A 22,763-nucleotide genomic window follows, 5' to 3' on the forward strand; every position below is an offset into this window, starting at 1 on the left:
CGGCTGCAGCAGCCCGCCTCCAGTTCCGGCTCGCCGTCTAAGTTCAGCTCCTGTTATATCAACCATTAGCATTAACCATTAACTTCCAATGTTGCAAGAAATAAAGTGTTTTTAAGCAATGGGACACGTAGAATGTATCGACACAATTTGCGCCGATCTCGTTGTAAATTGTTGTAGCTCAGAGGACGTATCTGTGTAACGCGCAGTGGCATTCACAACACAATCTCTTTCTTTACCGTGTCTATATATTATCTTGGCTTTGCCGACCATATCAAGAAGCCTAAGAAGAAAGAAGTGATGAAAAAGATGGTGATTCCGAGTGCGTTAGACAATACGGCCCCTGGCCATGCGCTCTGCAACCTGCCTTGATTCTATTCGGGATTTTTAGATTCTCAAATCTAATCTGCAAAACATTGAATACGGCTGAGATTTCAAGCTGAACCGAACCCATGTACTCAAGTTCTCTAACCACTAGGCCAGCCATTTTCAAATCCCAGTCCTTCCCGAAACTTTGTACAGTGGTTATACAGTACTGTTCCTACAAACGGAGTTCGCGAAGGGTTGAATAGGACCCGGAATGACACCAACGAGGCCAACCGGTGTCATAACCAGGGACCCGACCATGGGCTACCGTCCTGATCAGCTTCCCGCCCTCTTTGCAGTGGACAAATCTCGATCTAGTTGGCGGTAGCACTGACCGCGTGTCTCGGGTGCGGGTCGCGGTCCGCGCAGCAGAGGTCGGCGGCGCCGGGCGGCGCGGGCGCGGCGTCCCCGCAGCACAGCCGCTCCTCCACCTGCGGGGAGCAGCCCGACATCTCGCGCCACTCCGGCTGGTACGGCTGCCACGACATGTACCAGTCGAACTCGCCCTCTGAAAACAACACGATGACTCTTTATTGACCACCAACACATAGTAAGCTAAGCTATACATACATAATATACACAGGTATATGGAGATTTTACGAGGTAAGCAATAGGTAATCAAATCAATGAAAACAACGATGTAATTATCGGGAATTCCCAAGGAATTTTGTGAAATCCTGGAATTTCAATTCAACTGCTGTATTTAATGATTTACGCGTGCGAAGCTCTGGGTAAACACTAGTGAAGCTATAAATATATGTCACAACTCTCCAGCGTTAGCCTCATCCAGTACGTCCTCATACAGCTTGTAGTCCCCGTTTTCCACGAGCGTGTGCCACAGCGAGTGCTTCCCAATTTGTTCCATAGAACTGTGACGTCATTGAACAAAATAATATATTAATTTCCAAATTATTCCATAACAAATTTACGCTTTCAGATTAACATTTGTTCTATAGAACTGATACGCTGTGGAACAAAATGATATGCCAGTATTGCACGTTGTTCTATAGAATAACTGAGATTTTTTTTTATTAACTGACATTTAACAACTAATAAAGCGAGTAGTCTATTTACGCTTATCTAAGCTAGGAAATACTCTTTACTTTATTGCTATTCACTGGCCACTTGAACCACCACTTTTGTTTCATAATGGAACAGTACGGGAATGAGTAGTCTTACTTTGTTCTAGTGCGTCACTGGCAAGTAAGCTGGGGTGAAAAGCTAGTATGTAGTTCTATAGAACAATTTGGGTAAATAAATCCTATTTAGTATCATGACGTCACAGATCTATGGAACAAATGGGAAGCACTCGCCACAGCCGCGCTTGGAAGTCCCCCTCCAGCCTGACGCCGCTCTCCCGTGAGAGCGCCTCGAACGCGTCCTTGTATCGGCGCCGGCGCAGGTGCTTCAGAATATATATTACTCACCAGCGACAGCCTCATCCAGTATGTCCTCAGACAGCTTGTAGTCCCCATTCTCCACGAGCGCGTGCCACAGCCGCGCCTGTAAGTCCCCCTCCAGCCTGACGCCGCTCTCCCGCGAGAGCGCCTCGAACGCGTCCTTGTAGCGGCGCCGGCGCAGGTGCTTCAGCAGCATGCGCACAGCTTCCTCTTCTTTCCGCTGAGAACAACAGTTTCAGCTTAATTCCAAGTGTGTTGGACAATAAGAGCTCTAAGCAAGTGAAGACGTAGTTTAAATGAGATGGCCATTCATCTATCCATCCCAGCCTACATATGTCTCACTATACAGGCTCAAATGCTCATGTGTAAAGAATTTATAACATTTTATTGATATTATTTGCTTTCAATATGAAACAATCTCACCTAACACACTCATAATAATATAAATGTATTTTTTAATCTAAATATTTTTATTGAGTGACCTCTACACATGATAATATATCACTGTATTTTTTTTAATTAAAAAATATTGTTACCTGCATCTGCAACATTTCTGGCACTTTCATTAAAGCCCAATTAATTACTACACAAACTGTTAACTAACTTATTTTTCAAATAATTATTTTTTGCAAAAGTATTCTTTACAGCAGTATTCGAAAGAGGCATAACGCCAAGTAAGGCACAGTCTCTGCTCTGGGCTTGGTACTTAGTAACACAAACTGCTTGGTATCTATGTAATACCTTTAAACGAGCAATTCTTGTATATATATATATATATATATATATATATATTATATATTTATATATATTGCACCTTTGTATAACAAGGGCATAATTTCACTTTTTTCTAATTTTCTAATTTTTCGATTTTTAGACAATTAATCCCCTTATACTACCAAAGGTGCGATATATAATCAGAATCTCGGAAACGGCTCCAACGATTTTGATGAAATTTGATATTTGGGGGTTTTTGGGGATGACAAATCAATCTAGCTTGGTCATAATTCCGGAAAAACGCTTATTGTCGAGTTTTAGCCCGAGAAAAGCTCGGTCGCCCAGGTACTTTAGTTAAATAGTAAACATGTTATTGACTATACAATTAAAACTGATTAAGTGATAATCTACAAATATTGGTTACTAGTAATCTAAGTTTTTAAGGAGTAATTAATTGCATATCATAGTAAGGTAGGTAATGCATAATTTAAAAAATTAGATGATTCATTAATCAGTCATATGTTATGAAACATGGTGATAATAATACAAAAATAACAATAACAAAAAACGAGACCTGTTATTCAATATGTCGCGGTGCGGCGTATCAATCATCAATATTACTTTGACACAGCCCCTGTCACGGACGTCAACAAACTGTAGTGAAAGGTTTACAAATTCACGCTGTGAACAAATTTTGTGCACCATTTTGATGTAAAAAACATGCAGTCTATACATAGATGTCGATGAGATCATTAGAGTATATGCAGATGCATATAACTCTAAAAGCTTGAGCAGATTGTTTTGTGAAATTATGAAACCCCTGGGACAGTGACGAGATATGCAGTTTGGCAACCTCTGCAAATCAGTATCAATATAAATTCTGTATTAATTATTTAAACTTACCAAATTAATAGTATCCAGAACACTGGCCATCAGATCTTCATGTGTTTTGCCTTGAAGCTCCACATACCACATGGTATAATTATAAGCTGGGCCCAAGACTGCAAAGGAACTATCTTCAAGTATTGTACAGGCAAATATAAACCTTCCGTTGTTCGGTGTCTGAGCCTGAACACCTCAGGAGAACTGTCTTTTTTGAGCCCTCTGTGGAACAATAAATAAATAGAGTGAAATATGTGGTGTAATACTTTTTCAATGGAGAGCACAATACATAACTCAACTATGTACTTGTTGTGAATTCACTGTGTACTTACGCCGATAACAATAATGACAGGTTATGTTCATCTGTTCCTCCAAATATTTGAAATTTCTTTAAATCACTGACGTGAGCCTTGATATATTTGCCGAACTTTATAGTTTCCACGATAGCAGGCGCTTTTATTTTCAGCATTATAAATTGTGAGGGCGTATTGCTGTCCGTGAACCATCGCGACAGCTGGTCAGAGGGATTATTGACCATTATATTTCTGAAAAAATGACACGAGAATTTAATTACCAGAAGAGCAGAGCCGTGTAACAGGAGAGCCGGAATTTTATTTCGAAATAAGTGCTATTTTCAGACTAAAATCAACTTACTCTGGTATATAATTAGCGGAGTAGCTCGAGTACTTGTGTATTGTGTAACATAGCTTTACCGTTTCGTATTTATCAACCATTTTAATGCAATTTATGGTGCAAAAGTATTAAAATACACTTTGTTATTATCACTTGACAGTGACAATATACCACGGGTGTGGGTGTAGGTAGGTAGAGGTAGGTACTATTTTCTAAAATACACTACACTCGCACCTCAATGGTGAATGAATAGAATGAACAGAATTCCTTCGATGCCATTGGCGGACTGCATTGACGTAATTAATTAGAGTTGCCATATCAGTAAAAAAATCGATTGTATCGATGTTTTTTTTCGTGGGACTCGGACTTTCGTAGGATTTTTAGTTTTCGATGTATCGTTCAACAAACCTTTTTTTACGTGGCCTTTCCAACTTGATTTCGTATAGGGCAACAATCAATAGACGAGGTCATATTTATTTGCGTGCGTAAGCACAGGAAATAGAGACGAATTAGGAAGGATTGTTCCTAATAAATACTATTAAAAGCTCTATTTTTAACAGTGTTTAGTTTTCAAATATGAAGTTAAATTGGAACAACTATTTGATTGCTGGAATCATGTTCGCAATGACTGTGGAAACTGCTAAAGCCTCAATTGTAGATGAATGTTCTACGATTGATAATTTAAACGAAGAAAAGCTACTAAATCTTGGGAAACTTATTATTCCCGAATTAGAAGGTAAAAGCAAAGGAGAAGCAGGTAAAATATGTGTTGTAGGTGGGTCCACTGAATACACTGGAGCTCCATACTTTGCAGCTCTATCGTCATTAAAGGTAATTAGTTTTTAATTTTATTATTCTATCTTTATAGATACCTAAATAAATTACGTCCTAACAATTGTATGTTTTTACTATTATTTCAGATTGGTGCCGATCTTGTGTACGTCTTTACAACTGAGAATGCAGCACCGATTATAAAATCGTATAGTCCCGATCTTATCGTTTATCCTTACTTAAATTCAAAAAACTTACCTAAAATGTCATCTCTTTTACACAAAATGGATATTATTATTATTGGTCCGGGATTAGGAAGAGAAGACGACACCATAAAAATAACTTATGAAATCATAGAAGCTTGCAAGTTATTAAAGAAACCCCTTATTATTGATGCTGATGGCTTATATGCAGTTTCCAAAAATTTGACTATTATTAAAAATTATCCCTTACCAGGTGCTATCCTTACTCCTAATAATCAAGAGGCTAAGAGGTTTATTACAGCTATTTCAAGCAATAGTACTTGGTATACATTTTGGGGGGATCACGTGAGTGTTTTGCATAAAGGTGGTGAAGACCACTATTATTCGAGCATCGCTTCTTTTGATTGGACACTATCCAAAGGAGGATCTGGTCGTCGGGCAGGTGGACAGGGGGATATACTCTCTGGTTCTCTGGGAACTTTCTATACGTGGGCCTTGAAATATGACCTTTGTGATAACGAAAAATCTGTTCAGCTGGCACAGAGTGTGGCAGTCTATGCAGCTGCAAGATTCACTAGAATGTGTAATCAGAAAGCGTTTGCTATCTACGGCCGCAGCATGACAGCTTCTGATATGCTCAACCAAATTCATTCCTCTTTTGACGATGTATTTGTTTAAAACATTATAGTAAATATTGTGACTTTGCAATAAAATGTTTTGCCTTTGCCTTTGGACTTATTTTATATAATTATTTACCTACAAGTTGTTTTCTTACTCTTACTGTTACAAGAGAGAGCCTTGGGGGACGCCTTTGTCCAGCAGTGGACGTCTTTCAGCTGACATTATGATGATGATGACTTTTACAAAATACATCAACACAGAGCATAAAAATTCTAATCCTATCATTATAAAGTAGAAATTGAACGAGGGCACCACTTTCTCGTAAATAGTCAAATTTCAAACGTAAATTACTTTAAAATGATAAAAATTTAGCCCGATTTTTGTTCATCCGTTTTCTACTGGTTTCTGGGTGGTCTCTAAATTGGGTAACCGACGTTCTGGCTGCTGAATTAACTTTTCGACCAAATATTAAATTCTCAAAAATGTGACATTATTTTATCATTTTAAGCATAAAAGGAGTAGTGGTAGCAAGAAGATCAGATTTACAAAGATAAATATTTTAGGGAACAAACAATTAGTCGAACTCATTTTAACTTGTAAAAGTCGTTAATCGATAATTTTGTTCATGTTATTTTAAAACCTGGCAACTGCTTTTTCTGCCGTCACAATGACTTCTTGCGGGTACGTTCAAAATCTAAAGCTCATTGTCAATTTGATTTTATTTTATCATTGACAAAAAAAAAACTTATTTTTGTATTTAAGTTAGTACAAATATTTAAGCACTTACGTTTTTTTTAAGTCTTCAAAGTTATCTTCAAAATCATCTTTTTTTATTATTTATGTGACGGTAATATTTTTTCGTTGAATATAATTTGCGTTATGATGCAACTTTCAGAATGGTGATTATTCGCCATCGCGCAGCCTTACCTTACTAAATGAATAGTGATTTCAGTTTTCCTTTATCAAATCAAAATATCTGGTAGATTTTAGTCAAGGACAGTCTATTCGCAAAATAATACGTTTCAATGTAGTAGCGATAAGTGACATACTATTCCACAACCATGGAAGACGAGGTTGAGGAATGTGTGCGAAAGAAAATACAATGGCCTAAGCTGCCACAAAATGTTAAAAAGGTAAACTGATATGCAAGGCAATGATAACTTTGTAATTTAAGCTAATTGGTGTAATGAAACAACACGGTGGCCGCCTATTTAACCAAAATGACAACGCGACATGCGAAAACTACAAATAAAATTGATAGTAATTTGAAACTATTTTGTGATAATATTTTTCAGTTATTTCTTAACAAATACTGTCTGATTGGAATTTAATAAGTTTAATTTTCTATTATTTGCAGCTATTGGGTGATTCACATAAAGAATATGAGAGGTACATTTTTGAATTCAGTATTAAAAATCAACTACGCTACAGGGGTAGTCTTGGTAAGTGTTATTTTTAAAACATGTCTGTTACTTACTTTACTGTGAGTTAGAATAAAACATGTTTAATGATAACATACATTGTTTACAAGTATCTACATAGATTATGTGTGAGTAAATCTCTTATTTATATGTATATTGACTGTTGATAAAGATAAAAAAAAATCCAATTGACTCTAATCCGAAGAACCTGTATTTGCGAATGTAGCCCAGATTGATAAATAATAATAATAAGATTGATGCCATGATTATTTTATTTTATTTTGGGAGGGTGGGGATTACTCCAGGAAGTTGTCAGCAACATGAAGGGTCTTTTAGGCTTCCTCCTAAAGTTGGGTAGTCACTACCAGGTATCTTGATTCACTTAGGTAATACTTGAGCTCTCTTTTCCAGTCCGGACAGTCCAGAAGGATGAAAGGAAGTATTATGAAACTCTGGTGCACAGCAGCATTCAGAGGCTTATGCTGTACCCTTACCACCTGGCCGACATGATAGTAAAAGGTGAATATGAAATGACTTTTAATAATAATAATATAGCCTTTATTTCCCAAAATTTTACAAAACATTTAAAATCCAATATAAAAATTAAAAATAAAATGAACAAAATTAAATTCTACACTAAAATCATCACAAAATGTCTCTTATTTAGGTATGCCTTTTGGCAAAACCTCCTCCAACTCCTTTCACTGCTATCTGTCTGCCACTATCCTTATCCATTGGGGTCCTATGGTCAACCACAATTCACCCTCCCTCTTTTTGCTTTGCGACATCGGCAATGCCTCGGCTCCTAGAGCCATCCCTTGGGTACCAAACTGTCACCTGCTTGCTCCATTTCTCCATTTAAGTTGGTCAATATGTGATAGGATATCTGTTAAAAGGCACAAGACAAATTGAATTTTACTAATCTTTAAACAGAAACAAGATGCATGTTATTGAAAATGGCATAAACTGTTCTATAAAATTCTCATTTTTGCATAGGTTTTCATCCACTGCCATGTACTTGAAGAATTTTCATAGCACATTAGAAGACATCCTTACTTATATTATAAAGGCGAAAGTATGTCTGTCTGCTACCTGTTCATGCTTAAATATATTATATTGTTCAAATTAAATGTGCCTTTGTGTAGAATCCTTTACATAGAAGCTCCAAACAGGATGCCATTGCTTGAACAGTGTCCATTTAACTATCACAAGTGTAAATATAGCTTCCAATTATCACACAAATGTACAAAACATTACTTTGTATATTGAAACTATATATTTTGGTGGATGTTCATTGGCTGCAAATAATAATGATGATGGTTGCTGACTTGGTTGGTGTGTAGGTAGGTATGGTGAATTGAATAACATGTCATGAAAAACCATAAAAATTAAAATTGGAAAACTGTTTTAATGATTCATGGTTAATTATATTTGTTATGAAGCACTTCTATGTTTTATATTTTACCAGTCAGATTGACAACGGTGTTGGTGATGTTATTTAAAGGAATATTTTCTAATCCTTCAGATTTTTTTTTTATGAAAAATACTTTTATACATTGCGAATTATTTTCCTTCCAAAGCTACGTATAATCTACGGCATTTTAACGCACGAAAAATCAAAATAACAATTTAAAATACGACGCGCAAACAACGTTAAACCTTGACAGCAATAGACAGATGACATTTGAATTTATTGTTAGGTACCAGTGCAAGAAATTCGTTCTATTGGTTTCCCGCAATATGGCGAGGTTTTTTATAATTTTGGTCAGCCTTTAATAAAAATTGGCATGCAAAGTTGCTAAGTTTAGTAGTGAAGTGACTTCCATCCAATTATTATTTGCATTCAATATTTTCTCTTTTTTCTGTTTCAGGTTTAAGGATAACCCCTTTCATCTACTATGTAGAAGTGGTAGCATTGTTGATAGAGTTAGAGAAGAGCTATGACACCATGCCCAACTTCACAGCTGCAGATTGTGAGTTTGCTTTATTTGGCATGTCATAATCGTTGTCTTTCGGTTTAAAGATCTTTATTTCTTAAAAGAATAACAATAATTCACTTACTTGAGAAAGAAATATTACATGCATAAACTATAATCTAAGCTAGCGAGCGTAAACATTAATATAATCGCAAAATCATAAGTTTAAATTTGCCGGTAGGATTATAAAAAGTACACAAAACAAGTTCGACCGCTCTCTGCTTAGGAGCGCGATGCGCAGTGCGGTGTCTTACAATCTTTTATTTTATAAAGATGTACCAGCAAAAAAAACATAGTGAAGCCTCAACTGTAGCCAATATCCTGCTTTTTCGCAAAAATATAATGCCCAAATGTTTCATTTGCCAAACTTTTTTCTCTAAAATTATTTTCTTTTCTCATTCCATTTTCTTATGGTTTTATAGAACACCGTAGATTAGGTTAGGTTTGTTCTTTTAAAGTTCGGAAAAAAATATGGTTTCCGAGAAAATCATAAGTTGCGAAATTAAACAGTTTGGCGAATGAAACATTTGGGAATAATATTTCATCGAAAAGACAGAACCCTGTAGCAAGTAGATTGCCGCCATCCTTGTGTTTGAATAAGCAGTTTGCCAGGCTTTGCGAATTTCTGATCGCTGGCAATACTTTTTATCCAACTGCCAGGGTTATATTTTTTAAATTTAAATTAAAAATTTTAGGTCTCCGGTTGTTAGGCATAGGCCGTAACGAGTATCTCGAGTTGGTGGCGAAGTCGCGGTCGCTCGGGCGCCGCGGGCGGGCTAAGGCCATCCGGGGCCTGCTGCCGCGCGTGCCGCTTAACATCCCCATGCAGCCCTGGTGGCGTGTCGAGCTCGGCTACGTCCTGGAGGCCGATGTTAAGGTGAGTGCGATGGGTGGGCGGGTTATACAGGGTGTCCCGTAAGTAGTACGACAAACAATGGTCATGTATCTACTACTCTATCTACTATCGAATCAACTGAATTATGACCCAATGTGGAACCTATACCTACGTAGAAAAAGTCATGGTGACATCGCGTTGCTCGGCAAGGGAATTCATTATGACAAATATGATATTTGTAACACCTGTGTATGTTCCTGCGAAATAAATAATTTCATTTCATTTCACATACTATGAGAATGTTCTATGGTGGGTCAGGAATCAAATTGTTCGACTGTACCTTAAATACCCTATAAACCTGACTGTACCTGTAAATTGTGAGCAAAAATTTGATCAAAAATATCTGAACACGTTTCTACGCCGTTAACAATAAAGTCGTGTTCATATATTTTTGATCAAATTTTTGCTCACAAGTTTAAGAATTCGACTGTACATACATCAAACTCATTACGCCTGTAGACGTAATATGAAAAATACCCTTGTATTTAATTTATATAGGGGATTGCAACTAAGTTAGCCTGCATGTTACGATGCAGCTTACGGAACATGTGATGTTTTTTTATTTTCATCTCACTTACTCATAAGCAGTGTCAAACGAACATCGACTCCAGCCCTCTCGTTCCTAATTCCTTATTTACTGCCCTTAAGACACAATGAACTATTATGACATGTTGTCTTCAGCCGCTCAGTGAGCCGGAAAAGGCGCTGATTGACCTGCTAATCGACCGTGGCTCGCAAACAGCCGGCACGCTGGACTATAACGTCGTCAAAACTCTCTACAGGTAAACGACGTTCATAATTGTATTAATTATCGTACTTGAAAAAATTTACTTACTGACTTTTGTGTGTAATTGAAGGAACAGAAAGCAATTTTTTTGATGGTGTGTATAGTGATCTATCTATTGAAAACAGCGCCATCTTTCGTTCTGGGTGAGCAGTATATGCTCTTAGAAGTGTGTCGCTTTGTCGTACAGACAAGCATGTTCATAGATACATATCTCTAGATGGCGCTTGGAGACCAAATAATTCGCAAGTTGAAAAGTAGTAACTTTAAAATTGTCGTGTTACGTCCCCTCTGTGATAATAACTATGCGTGATAATCCCGAAATATTTAAACAATGCATTTCTTTTAACACGAAGCACACAAATTAATACCTGTGTTACTTCAATAGTGTTGTGAAAATCTCTTGTTACTTATACTACTTCAAATGTTGGCATAAAACCTGTTGATCATGTAATCAATGAGGGCTATCGTTTTTTGTCTCACTAGATGGCGCACTGTTGCGTGAGGTTTTTAAGTATGGCTTTCAAAGTCTGTTATTACGGGCGTGAAAACAAAGTTTAGATTAAAATCATATCTAATACACCTTAAAACCGTACCATAAAAATATCGAGCATGCCACAGTGTTGCATAGTCCCCGTTTTGTTCGGAAAAAAGGGAGGACAAAGGTTTCCGAAAGACAAAACTGTCTCAAAACACAGACATTCATTGCCCCGGAACGCATATTTGCTATAATTAATTTCAGATATTGCAAAATATTCACAAAATTATTCTAATTTTAAATAAACCCGCGTAGCTCACCCAAAAACTATGAGATTTGACATTTCGGAGACCTCACGCTACACTAGCGCCTCTAGTGGCGAATTCATACGCGATAGCCCTCATTTTTTGAACAAGTTGACTTTGAGTTTGTGAGGATTAGCATTCGAACCTCTAAGTTCTGTCCGTTCATTCAATCCTGAAACTGTTTCCAGACGCGGTCTGATCTACCTGGACGTGTCTATAACGGCGGCGGACAAGGTGTCGGTGCCGCCGCTGAAGGGGTTTGTCATGAACCGCGTCGCGGGGGACTATTTCGAGACGCTGCTTTACAAAGTGTTCGTGTCCATTGACGAGCACACCACTGTCGCGGAGTTGGCTGCCGTATTACAAGTACGTACCATCGCGTACCCGGTTCATTTTATGGCGTGCATTAAGGGTACTCACTCACTGCACGCCGTGAACCGGGATTGACGAACCACTCGCCACAGTTCATAATTTTCCGAGTTATACATACCTACTTGTAGTAATTCTACTAATACTGTAAATGCGAAAGTTTATGTGTGTGTGTGCATATAAGTTGGATACCTGGAGCAACAAATAGGCTACTTTTTATCCCGATATTCCCAGGGATAGGGATGAAATCTCGAAATAACAACCGCTGGGCTTAAAGTCATGAAATTAGGGATGGTTGTTTTTAACCACGATGTAATTTTCGGGAATCCCCACGGGAATTTTGTAAATTCCTCGGATTGTAATTCAACCGCTGTATCTAATGATATACGCGTGCGAAGCCGCGAGTAAGCACTAGTCGCATCATAATCCCTCGATACCGACCTCTGCTAAGTAACGTCCAAATCGATCGGTTCTAAACTTCATGATCCCGTACAATACCTAAGCGTTCTCTGTGCGCAGGTGGAGGTGGAGTCCGTGAAGCAAGCGGTGTCGCTGTACTGCCGGCTCGGGTTCGCGCGCAACCTGCAGCCGCCGCCCGTGGCGCCCGCGCACGCCAGCTGGCGGGACGCGCTCACCGACCATGTGCATCCGCAGTCAGTAATGCTCAATGCCCGGCTGACGGATGCTAATAACGTCTAAATAATGTCCAACGATATACGTAATATGGATATGACTAAAATTGATTTAAAAACCGGCCAAGTGCGAGTCGGACTCGCGCACGAAGGTTCCGTACATCATATATACAACATTCATTAGATATTAGCAAAAAACGGCAAAAAAAATCACCTTTGTTGTATGGGAGCCCCCTTAAATATTTATTTTATTCTGTTTATAGTATTTGTTGTTACAGCGGCCACAGTTATACATAATCTGTTAAAATTTCAACTGTCTAACTATCACGGTTCATGAGATACAGCCTGGTGACAGATGGACCGACGGACGGACAGCGAAGTCTTAGTAATATGGTTTACGTTTTTAGCCTTTGGGTACGGAACCCTAAAAAAGAAAATAATTATTGAAGGTGTGCGAGAAAGGGGAAGTGGACTGTATAGAAATTTCGAAAGAGCAACGAGAGGAAAGTCGGAATGGTGAAGGAACGTGCCGGAAGCAAAATATGGCGTCCCGCGACAAATTAATAAATAAAATGAAAAAGCACGCGAAAGAATAGCTGCTGTAGGAAGCTCTCACCTGAGAACTCCTCGTCTGCTGCAGGGCAGGATCTTAGGGCGTCGGTAACGGGCACCGTTGGCTCGAAGTCTTCAGCTCCTCCGGAATCACTGTTAACTCTTACCTCTGGTGTCGTACTTAGCCTTCAGATCAGCGCAGGGGTGCAGGGAGGCTTCAGCAGCAGCACTGAGCTTACGTTGAATTTAAAAACTACGGTTTGAAGGAAAGCTTGTAAAGTTTGGGCAGCGTAACGGCTGCTTACAATTCAAATTCTTAAAATAATATTAAAAAATAGAGAATGAATGGCGCTCCAGCTGACGAGTCAGCTGGTTTTGTTATCGAAAAAGTGGAGGGGAGCGGTTATTCGGATGTCGGTAGTTTAAAACAATTAAGGTGTGGCCACCGTGAATAAAAATATTAAGAGGTAAAGGCTCCTGACATCTGGCAATACTGAACATTTCCGCCCACCAAAATACGCTGTATTTTAACTAGGTTAAACGATAAAAATAAATAAAAAGTAAATAAAGAGATGGAAAGTAGGATTACTACGAGCGGTAGTAGCGATGGAGTTAGGTAGGCAGGGGGCAAAGCTTTACGACTGGTCGTTTATAAAGACCGCAAGCGGTGCGCACGGTCACGACGCGCACTATGCCGTCAGCTCCAGGATGGGTATCTACGATGCGACCTAAAGGCCATGATCGGAAACTAGTTTGCGGCAGTGTCCGCGGCGTGCTACGAAACGTCTTAGTGCGGCGAGGAACGCTTCTGTCGTAAGTTCGGTGGCGAGTTCTGCATGAACGGCCTTAGTAGCTGTGCATACAAAGACGCAAATGTACGCTTTGTACGTTTTATTTCCCCGCCCACGACCGAGAGATACGTCGGAAGGTCCGCCGTAGTCGACGGCGGCGCTTAAGAACGGTTTTAATGCGTTAATTCTGTAAGAAGGGAGGTCCCCCATGAAAGGTGCAGACGCGCTTGCAGGACGAACGCGAAAGCATTTTAAACATTTCGTTACGACTGACCGGATCGCGCGCTTTGGCGAGAGTATCCAGAAATTCTTAGCGAGCAAGTTTTGAAGCGTTTGTACTCCCGGATGCATAAATTTTTGGTGGTACTCTTCAATTAAAGGCACGGTTAGACGGTCGTCTCGAGGTAGAAGCAACGGGTGCTTTATATCGAAGTCGACGAATGCGCGAGATAGGCGACCGCCCACCCTCAAGAGGCCCGCATCATCTACGAAAGGCGATAATTTTTTTAAAGTTTTCGATAGAGAATTAAATTTATGAGCTTTCAAAAGTTCGATTTCCGACGAGAAGTGATTCATTTGAGAAAACTTTATTAAAGCCATAAGGGCTCGCGTGACCTCCGCCGGGGTTATGGGGCCGGTGATGGCCTTATTTTTAGATAAGCGGTGTTTTAAGTTATGGATGTAACGTAGGCAGTATGCCACCACACGTTCTAAAGTTTTTAACGACGAGAATTTATTCAACAATATTACGGATGGGGTTTCTTCACTAGAACGTGCGACCAGAGGGACCAGTTTTTGCTCACCGAGATAAGAATCTGTATCGACTGAGGAGGCTGACCGTGGCCAAGCGTCAGCTTCGGCAGAACTAACCCGGATCCTAGCTTCCGGTGGCTTCCTTCTACGCCAAAGGATGCGTTGGTATTCCGCGTCCTCCGGGAACACTAATATCTGCCTATACATCTGCTTTACATCAGCAGTGAAAACCACGGCGTGCCACCGGAAACGAAGAAGCAAGTGGAAGATATTTGTTTGTAGTTTGGGTCCCGCTAGCAATGTGTCGTTTAATGAGATACCTCGCACGTCCCTGGCGCTGGCGTCGAATACCACGCGGAGAGGGGTACTAGTTGAAGAGAGCCTCAGAATCCCGTGATGAGGAATGTAAAAACAATGACCGCTATCGTTTGCCGGAGGGTCACACCTTTCCAGATGACCACACGCCTCGTAATCCTCCATGAATGCCGCATAACTCTTCGAAAGTTCCGAGTTTAGCTGAAGCTTCTTTTCCAACAATGAGAAGCGCTTAAGCGCGATGGCACGAGAGCCGTTGAAAATTGGTTTACTTGTAAGGTCGGCGAAGGGTAGTGGAACAATATACCTACCCTCTTCCGTACGACGATAATTCGTGGCAAAATGTTGCTCACACAATGCGTCATTCTTCGATAGAAGGACATTGGTCGGGGTGTGATCGTCCTCCAACTCCCAAAACCTCCTAATGGAGTCATCTAACGATAGGTTTTCTGTGATTTTTGTAGTGACATGACAACTGCCACGACGAGGACGAGAAATATCCAATGCGCCACCACCCATCACGATCCAACCGAATATGGTTTTGATAACAGTTGGCTGACCCGGGTCACCCTGGATCAATCCTGGACGTAACGATGATGCGAACACGTCAACACCTAGCAGCATGTCGATCGGACCCGGCTCATTCCAACACGGGTCCGCGAAGGCCAGGTCTCTATTCGTTAACCACGACGACGGTTTAATATGTCCGGTTGGCATGTCGGAACATATAGTCGGCAAAACATATGCCTCGAACGAAAATGTACTATTATGTTCATCAGTATTGGATGAGATAGTACACGACAAAGTCCCACTAGGTTCCGCTAGGGCCTGGCCTATACCGCTAACAATGTGCTTCGCTTTACTCGCTTTCAAACCTAGCCTGTTTACACACTGTTCCGATATGAAGTTGCAAGCGCTAGCGCAGTCTAGTAGCACACGCACCGGAACCCGTTTACCGGTTCGATCTGTGACCAAAACTACGGCAGTCGCAAATAAAGTGGGTCCGGTCGCCGGGCCGGCCACCATGGCGATGGCCTCGTCAGCCGCCCCAGCCGATTTATTCATAATGCTAGGTTGCTCCGGTTTATGAAAATGCAACAGAGTATGATGCGAGTACCGACAGTGTTCACATCGCTGCTTCGAGCGACAACGCTTCACGGAGTGCGCGCTCGACAAGCATAAAATACAAAGTCTACTCTGTTTAGCGAATGTGAACCGGTCGCCCGGACTATATTTTAAAAACGTTGGACAGGTTAGGATATGGTGCGACCCTTTGCATACCGCGCATGACACAGCAGCGGCCACGAAAGCCGTTTTATGTTTAGAATTCGTTTTATTCCCGGCTGGCGTTGGTATGCTCGCCGGCGGTGAGATCGTACCTACGTTTTCGAGCGCCCGACGCCTCTTTTCGATAAATTGTCCTAACACGTCAAAGTCCGGAACCCCGTCGGAATTATGCTCTAATTCGAACTGTTCCTTAGTAGCCTTGTCTAGTTTCGACCACAGCAAGTGCACTAACATAAAATTTTTGTCCGGTAGCTTGTACGAATTTAAAATCATTAAATTCTCCGTAAACGTCCGTATAACCCGATCTAAGTCTCGAGAACTACGAACCGGTTCACAGTTCACGAGTTTCTCAAAATAAACGGTCGCGATTTGTCGCGTCTTATTATATTTCCTACATAAAGCGCTATACGCGACACCGTAACTCTCGTTCGTGAGCGGGTAATTCTTTATTAAATCATACGCCTCGTTTTTTACGATTGTTAGCAAATAATGCAGCTTTTCTACGTCGGCCAAATCCGGGCGCCTATGAATCAATGATTCATACAACTGTCTGAACGACACCCAATTTTCTAATTTTCCGTCAAAGTCTCGTATGTTAATTTTTGGAAGTCTAGCAGCGTGAGACGGAGGCGCTTCTTGAACCGGCTTTACAGCTCGGTCCGATTGCAACTCAGCCCAACGCGCTCTAACGGCTCGCAAATTCGCGTCAAATACCTGCGTTGTACGAAACTAGAACACAAAACCTAAAACCTGACGCATAGCACTGTGATATTCGCCCGAAATTGTCTCAAAATCGTTATCAGAACATAATCGCAACTCACCATCGTTCGCCGCTACTAAATATTCGAGACGCATTAACGCGTAGTCTCGAGCTACGCGCGCAGGGTCGGCTAATTCAGCTCTCAACTCTGTATCTTGAGTTTTCGACATTTTCCGCACTTCTCACTCTAAACACACGCGAAATATCACACGGAATTACTTTACTTCAATTTATTTTAATCTTCTACACACAGCTACAGCAACGAACTAAAATGGCGCCGACATGAAAATAACTACGGGTAGACGGAAATATACTAACAACCGCCACGGGAAAATATAAATGTTACCAGTTCGAAAAATATACTTAACCGCCTCCAAACCGCACCGTAACGGTTATGTACAGGAGATTAAAATGGAAACGAACGGAAAAAACGGAGTTTAATAAATAGGGCCAACAAAACCGGAGGGGTCGTAAATACAACCGATTTTGATGAAAAATTCGATACGCTACCTAACCTTGAGGACAGATAAAATGCCTCTGTGTGCTAGTTAAATTTAAACCGGCTGTCTTATCCCCTTTACCGAAACACAACAGCGCGAACGCTGTTATTTCACGGCAGGTTCACGGATAAGATGGTGGTCCCAACCCGGGCGGACTTGCACAAGGTCCTACCACCGGTAATTTAATACGCAAATGCGAAATTAACGAAAAGAATAGTTAGAGGCGGTAACGTTAAATATAGCAACCACTCCCAACGACAAAATCTAAATAAATGAGGGTTGCAAATTTAAATTAGACCTACCTTTTTAACAACAACGAAAAAATTAACAGGAAGGATAACCACAGACCAACAACCACTCTCAACGAAAAAAACGAAAGCGATAAAAGAATGAGGGTTGTTAATCTATCGTGTACCCGACCCAACGACAGCGACAATTTTTAGTTTAAAATAACTAAATTAAAATAACGGGAAGGTATTTAAACAACAACTAACAACCACTCTCAACGACGAAAGAAATAAATGAGGGTTGTTAGTCTATTGTGTGCCTGACCCAACGACAACGAAAAATTATTATTTAAAGTAAATATACTAAAAATAACGGGAAGGTATTTGAAATATGGACTAACAACGGTCTCCAACGAAAAAATAAAATAAATGAGGGTTGTCAGCCTATATTCTACCGAACCCAACGACAACGAAAAAACGGGAAGGAATACTACAGACCAGTAACCGCTTCCAACGACAATATATGAGGGTTACCAGCCTATAATTTATCCGACCCTAACGACAATTTTGTAACGAACTTTACAAACCTTCCGCCAACTTATTGACGCAATATTTTGCTTACCCGACAAAGGTTAAGGAATTTTTAAAGGATAGTTACACCAAACGAACTTTCAACAAGTGACAACGAAAAACGACGAAAAAGGTCACTTATCAAAATATTCGGTTCGAAGACCAAAAAATGTGCGAGAAAGGGGAAGTGGACTGTATAGAAATTTCGAAAGAGCAACGAGAGGAAAGTCGGAATGGTGAAGGAACGTGCCGGAAGCAAAATATGGCGTCCCGCGACAAATTAATAAATAAAATGAAAAAGCACGCGAAGAATAGCTGCTGTAGGAAGCTCTCACCTGAGAACTCCTCGTCTGCTGCAGGGCAGGATCTTAGGGCGTCGGTAACGGGCACCGTTGGCTCGAAGTCTTCAGCTCCTCCGGAATCACTGTTAACTCTTACCTCTGGTGTCGTACTTAGCCTTCAGATCAGCGCAGGGGTGCAGGGAGGCTTCAGCAGCAGCACTGAGCTTACGTTGAATTTAAAAACTACGGTTTGAAGGAAAGCTTGTAAAGTTTGGGCAGCGTAACGGCTGCTTACAATTCAAATTCTTAAAATAATATTTAAAAAAATAGAGAATGAATGGCGCTCCAGCTGACGAGTCAGCTGGTTTTGTTATCGAAAAAGTGGAGGGGAGCGGTTATTCGGATGTCGGTAGTTTAAAACAATTAAGGTGTGGCCACCGTGAATAAAAAATATTAAGAGGTAAAGGCTCCTGACATCTGGCAATACTGAACAGAAGGAAACTCAAATAAAGGCACAAGCGAAACGTCAATGTAATTCACATGTCTAAGACGTAATAGAATAAAAACTTTATAGTCGTAAAAGGTGACAATTTACAAGTGAGTTAGTACTTTCCTAATGTACAAAATATGGTTTTACTGATATGTAACAAAAACTAAAACTGCATATATTTTTATATATAAATAGTACTCAAAATTTAATGAAAGTCTTATCCATCTTATGCTTTCTTCACCATACTGCATCCAGCGGCCACCCATTGAACTATATAGCTCTGGGGCCATAAAACCACATTTCCAACCTCTCGCTCGCTCTTGAGAGGTTATCGGATCTCTCGCTCACAAGCCGCTGCAAAGTGCAAACGAGAGATCCGATAACCTCCCAAGCGCGAGCGAGAGGTTCGAAACATGGCCCTATACGAACTGTAATATTCGAACTTCTTATCTTGCCGTCCCGCTGACGCTAATATTATTTAACACGATAGTGAGAGGGACGGTACGATTCGAACTTCGATTTTTGAATTTAGTAGTAGCCACCATGGTTTTATGGCTTCAGAGCTCAGATGATAGCGCCACTACACTAGTATAGCTGTACAATGCTCGATTCTAATGCCGGCCTTAGCCATCTAAGGTCGTTCGTTTTTGCCTTTGGCGCCCTTTTAGATGCGACGAGCGACAATGACAAGTCGTGTTCGTTAGACGTAAAATACCTCCTACGAGATAAGTCTGTAAAAGTTAATCGATCCTATCTATTTATTCGTAATATATGTTTTTGCAGGTATAGTCAAATATCTCCGCTAACATTCAACCCTAACATGGAAGAAGAGTTACAAATGGAGCCGGTACTTATGAAGGACCCGTCCACGTCTAAACAGGTTCGATTTGGACAATATCTATAAATAGTAATGTTTCTCTGGCCTTAAGCAAGTTGCCCTGGTCACCTTTTAACTTCTGAAACCCCTTCAGTATATTTAGTTTAATTAAATACATTTTGTTTGGTAATGCTGAACTGTGACGTCAACTGTTACCCAAATCAATAGCCTATTTATTTATTTTTTTGAAAACTACTAAATAATATCAAGTTTAACAATCAATCTGATTTTCTAGGTTCAGATTCAATGTTTTTTTTTTGTTAGATAACGTCTTGGAATGGCGTCAAATATCACATTGTTCATTTGTTTTAACTGGTTTGTTGCAGAACTATCAAGAAATGACTGATACCTCAAAAAACAGTGGAAGCAAAAGGGTGGCGCTTCTGTTCGACTCCACATTAGCAGCTTACCTCATGATGGGGAATCTTTCACCTGTATGTGATTGGAAAAATAAATGTTTTTCTCAAAATATGTTTCTGCCATTTTTTTCATGTTGAACTTATTGTTATAGGATCTCAAAACGCACGCAGTGACGTTGTTCGAAGTAGGCAAAATATGCGATGAAAGTCTGGACAGCTTGTTAATGGAACTAGACAAGGTATGGTTTGGTTTGTAGTTATCGTTTTCCATTTTAATTGTTACTAACGTGTAGTTATGGGCTTTCGCCTGAAATAAAAGCTTTCATTTCATTTGATTGTTTATCATGGTTATTTATTTATTTATAATTATATACCTGCTGTTGGAATTCAAAAGCTATTTCCTTACTCATTGAAATGCTTTCTGGTGACGTTGAATATGTAAGATGAATTAGCAATGGGCTGGCGACATCGCTCGAAGAACAAATAACCGTTGGGGGGAAAAAGTCCTCGAGTGGCCACGAACCGGATGACGAAGCGTTGGCAAGCCTCCCACTAGGCGGACTGACGACATCGTGAGTTGCGAGCAACCGGTGGATGCAAGTGACGAGTTGTTCATAATGGCGTTCTAAAGGGGAGGCAGCTGTTCAGCAGTGGAAGTCTTCCGGCCAATGGTGTGCATTGCGTAGGCAGCAGGGAAGTGCCCACTGCCCACCCTGGTGTGGGGAGTGCAGTGCCTTCCCTGGAATTGACCCAATGCACCTATGCTTCCGGCTGTTGATGAACTTAAGGCTCCGTTTTCACAGAGATGTGCGAGGAAAGTGTTTTTCACGAACCAATAGAGACACTTCACTTTACTCGCCTCGCTCCGCTCAGCGGTTTCCACCAGAGAGCTGTGCGAGGATAGTTTAATGAAGCATTTCTATAGGTTCATGAAAAACACATCTTCGCAACATATCCACGCACATTTTTGGTGGAAACCAGGGGTAGACAAGTTAGAGCATTTGGTTTTGACAGCTTTGAACTCGATTACAGCGCTATCTCTTGAGATCATGTAGTCCACAGCTCTTTTTGGACTCGAATTTTGTCGGTATAGGTGATAGATGTCGTTAGTGCAGTATTATCTAGTTTTATATATTCTTTTACTTATACTTCTATCTGAATATGCATTTTATTATTTTCATTTATCAAATCCAACCAATTACAGTGTTTATTTAAAATATTCTCCAAATTTTTCCTATTTTCTTTATTTGTCATAGTTTAGTTTAGCAAGCAACACAGAATCATAATGTCTAGTCTAGGACTGCATACCTACGTCCGTCATAGAAAACGGTTATTCAAGTTCAGTTTTTGATTCGCGCTGTCATCGTTCATCCACCATTACCTCTCATATTTCGTTTTCTAGATTTTTTTACCGTACAACGGCAAAAACTACTAGACACTGGCAAAATTGTCCTCCGATGGACAGAGCCATATTTTTTTTTAAAGAAACAACAACAAGTTCAGATTCGCTTTCGTCTTGAAAGTTTCTTCGATGAGTTGCGGGATTTACTTTGCGAAGGATGCTTTTGAATTGTTTTTTTTTTGTGTTTGCGATTTGGACGCTGTTTTTTTTTTTTGTGATTATTACGACATTCAACATGCGTTGTGCGTTAGGCTGCGAACATAGTGGTAAGTAACATTAGTTTTTCTATCATTTAGCTTAGTTTTATAATACTCGTCCTGCTGAACTAATTGAGACCTGGGCCCAAGTGCATAATAAAGTAAAAGCTAATAATATTCGTGAATTTCAATACATAATCGCTAATACTATTAGCTTGTATTTTATTATGCAATCGGGCTCTGATTGCATGTTTTCCCGGCAAAAAGAAACTGATTATTTTATTACCTGTAAGATCAGAACGGCGCCATGCCAACGGGTTTTATTTAGACACGACTTATTTAATATACTTTACGATAGGATGTCCGAGTGGTAACAGAACCTGACTACAAAGCTTAAGGTCCTGGGTTCGATCCCAGGTGGGACAGATATTATTTGTGTAAAATACTAATGATATTGAAGATTGGAGGTGTGATACATATAGTATGTATCTATTTAAGTATGTTTAAGCAGTGTTTTCCAAGCTACCATCATTGTAAAACACAGTTATACAATAAAGCTTATTTCTATTTCTATAACTATTTTTGTTTTCCAGCAGAAATACCACTTCATCGATTTCCCAACCCTGATAAATTTCCTGAGCAATTTAAAGCTTGGGTGAATGTCATGGGAGAAAATTGGAAAACCAGAAGACTACTTGCGGTATAAGCACAAAAGAATATGTGGCATACATTTTAAAGCAGAGGATCAAAATAGAAACAACCTTCTTAAAGGAAAAGTCACATATTTGGATGGTATGGATGAAATTAAACAGCTGCCCATTTATATTACGTAAAACATAAGCACAATAAAAACTAATAAGTAAAACTTGTTATTTTTTTTATATCCCTACTAAACTATACGAGTAAGAGCCCCCGCAGACCGCAGACTTTTTATTGCCGATAGTTTAGTTAGGCT

General features: G+C 40.0%; 4 protein-coding genes across 4 annotated transcripts in view; 3 read left to right on the forward strand and 1 right to left on the reverse strand.

Annotated features, from left to right (window-relative positions):
* Positions 1-41, forward strand: part of LOC141434917 (muskelin-like) — a 4,197-nt gene extending 4,156 nt beyond the window's left edge. The window contains exon 6 of the mRNA XM_074097406.1: positions 10-41. Within this exon, the coding sequence (XP_073953507.1) occupies positions 10-41 (32 nt within the window). The remainder of the gene's footprint in view (positions 1-9) is intronic.
* Positions 1-4,224, reverse strand: part of LOC141435027 (muskelin-like) — a 51,452-nt gene extending 47,228 nt beyond the window's left edge. Inside the window, exons 1-5 of the mRNA XM_074097548.1 lie at positions 4,014-4,224; positions 3,692-3,904; positions 3,431-3,581; positions 1,791-1,983; positions 699-871 (exon numbers count right to left, since the gene is read on the reverse strand). Of these exons, the coding sequence (XP_073953649.1) occupies positions 699-871; positions 1,791-1,983; positions 3,431-3,581; positions 3,692-3,904; positions 4,014-4,093 (810 nt within the window). The 5' untranslated portion in view covers positions 4,094-4,224. The remainder of the gene's footprint in view (positions 1-698; positions 872-1,790; positions 1,984-3,430; positions 3,582-3,691; positions 3,905-4,013) is intronic.
* A 208-nt stretch (positions 4,225-4,432) lies between these two features.
* Positions 4,433-5,700, forward strand: LOC141434680 (ATP-dependent (S)-NAD(P)H-hydrate dehydratase-like). The gene is made up of 2 exons (XM_074097109.1): positions 4,433-4,823; positions 4,913-5,700. Exons 1-2 carry the CDS (start codon positions 4,569-4,571, stop codon positions 5,642-5,644), a joined length of 987 nt encoding a protein of 328 aa, XP_073953210.1. The 5' UTR covers positions 4,433-4,568; the 3' UTR covers positions 5,645-5,700.
* A 799-nt stretch (positions 5,701-6,499) lies between these two features.
* Positions 6,500-20,466, forward strand: LOC141435028 (protein FAM91A1-like). The gene is made up of 11 exons (XM_074097549.1): positions 6,500-6,720; positions 6,945-7,029; positions 7,420-7,527; positions 8,880-8,981; positions 9,680-9,861; positions 10,561-10,661; positions 11,635-11,812; positions 12,335-12,468; positions 19,757-19,853; positions 20,177-20,284; positions 20,362-20,466. The coding sequence occupies exons 1-11, from the start codon at positions 6,649-6,651 to the stop codon at positions 20,464-20,466; spliced, it is 1,272 nt and encodes a 423-aa protein (XP_073953650.1). The 5' UTR covers positions 6,500-6,648.
* The last annotated feature ends 2,297 nt before the right edge of the window (positions 20,467-22,763 follow it).

The sequence above is a fragment of the Choristoneura fumiferana genome, chromosome 14 (assembly GCF_025370935.1).
Source record: "Choristoneura fumiferana chromosome 14, NRCan_CFum_1, whole genome shotgun sequence".
In the NCBI taxonomy this organism is placed as follows: domain Eukaryota; kingdom Metazoa; phylum Arthropoda; class Insecta; order Lepidoptera; family Tortricidae; genus Choristoneura; species Choristoneura fumiferana.

Bases quoted from the DNA above. Each gene is read 5' to 3' on its own strand.
- LOC141435028 (XM_074097549.1), top strand. From the start codon at position 6,649: ATGGAAGACGAGGTTGAGGAATGTGTGCGAAAGAAAATACAATGGCCT. The intron at 10,662-11,634 runs GTAAACGACGTT...AACTGTTTCCAG, and splicing joins GTCGTCAAAACTCTCTACAG to ACGCGGTCTGATCTACCTGG. The intron at 20,285-20,361 runs GTATGTGATTGG...TTATTGTTATAG, and splicing joins TGATGGGGAATCTTTCACCT to GATCTCAAAACGCACGCAGT.
- LOC141434680 (XM_074097109.1), top strand. From the start codon at position 4,569: ATGAAGTTAAATTGGAACAACTATTTGATTGCTGGAATCATGTTCGCA. The intron at 4,824-4,912 runs GTAATTAGTTTT...CTATTATTTCAG, and splicing joins CAGCTCTATCGTCATTAAAG to ATTGGTGCCGATCTTGTGTA.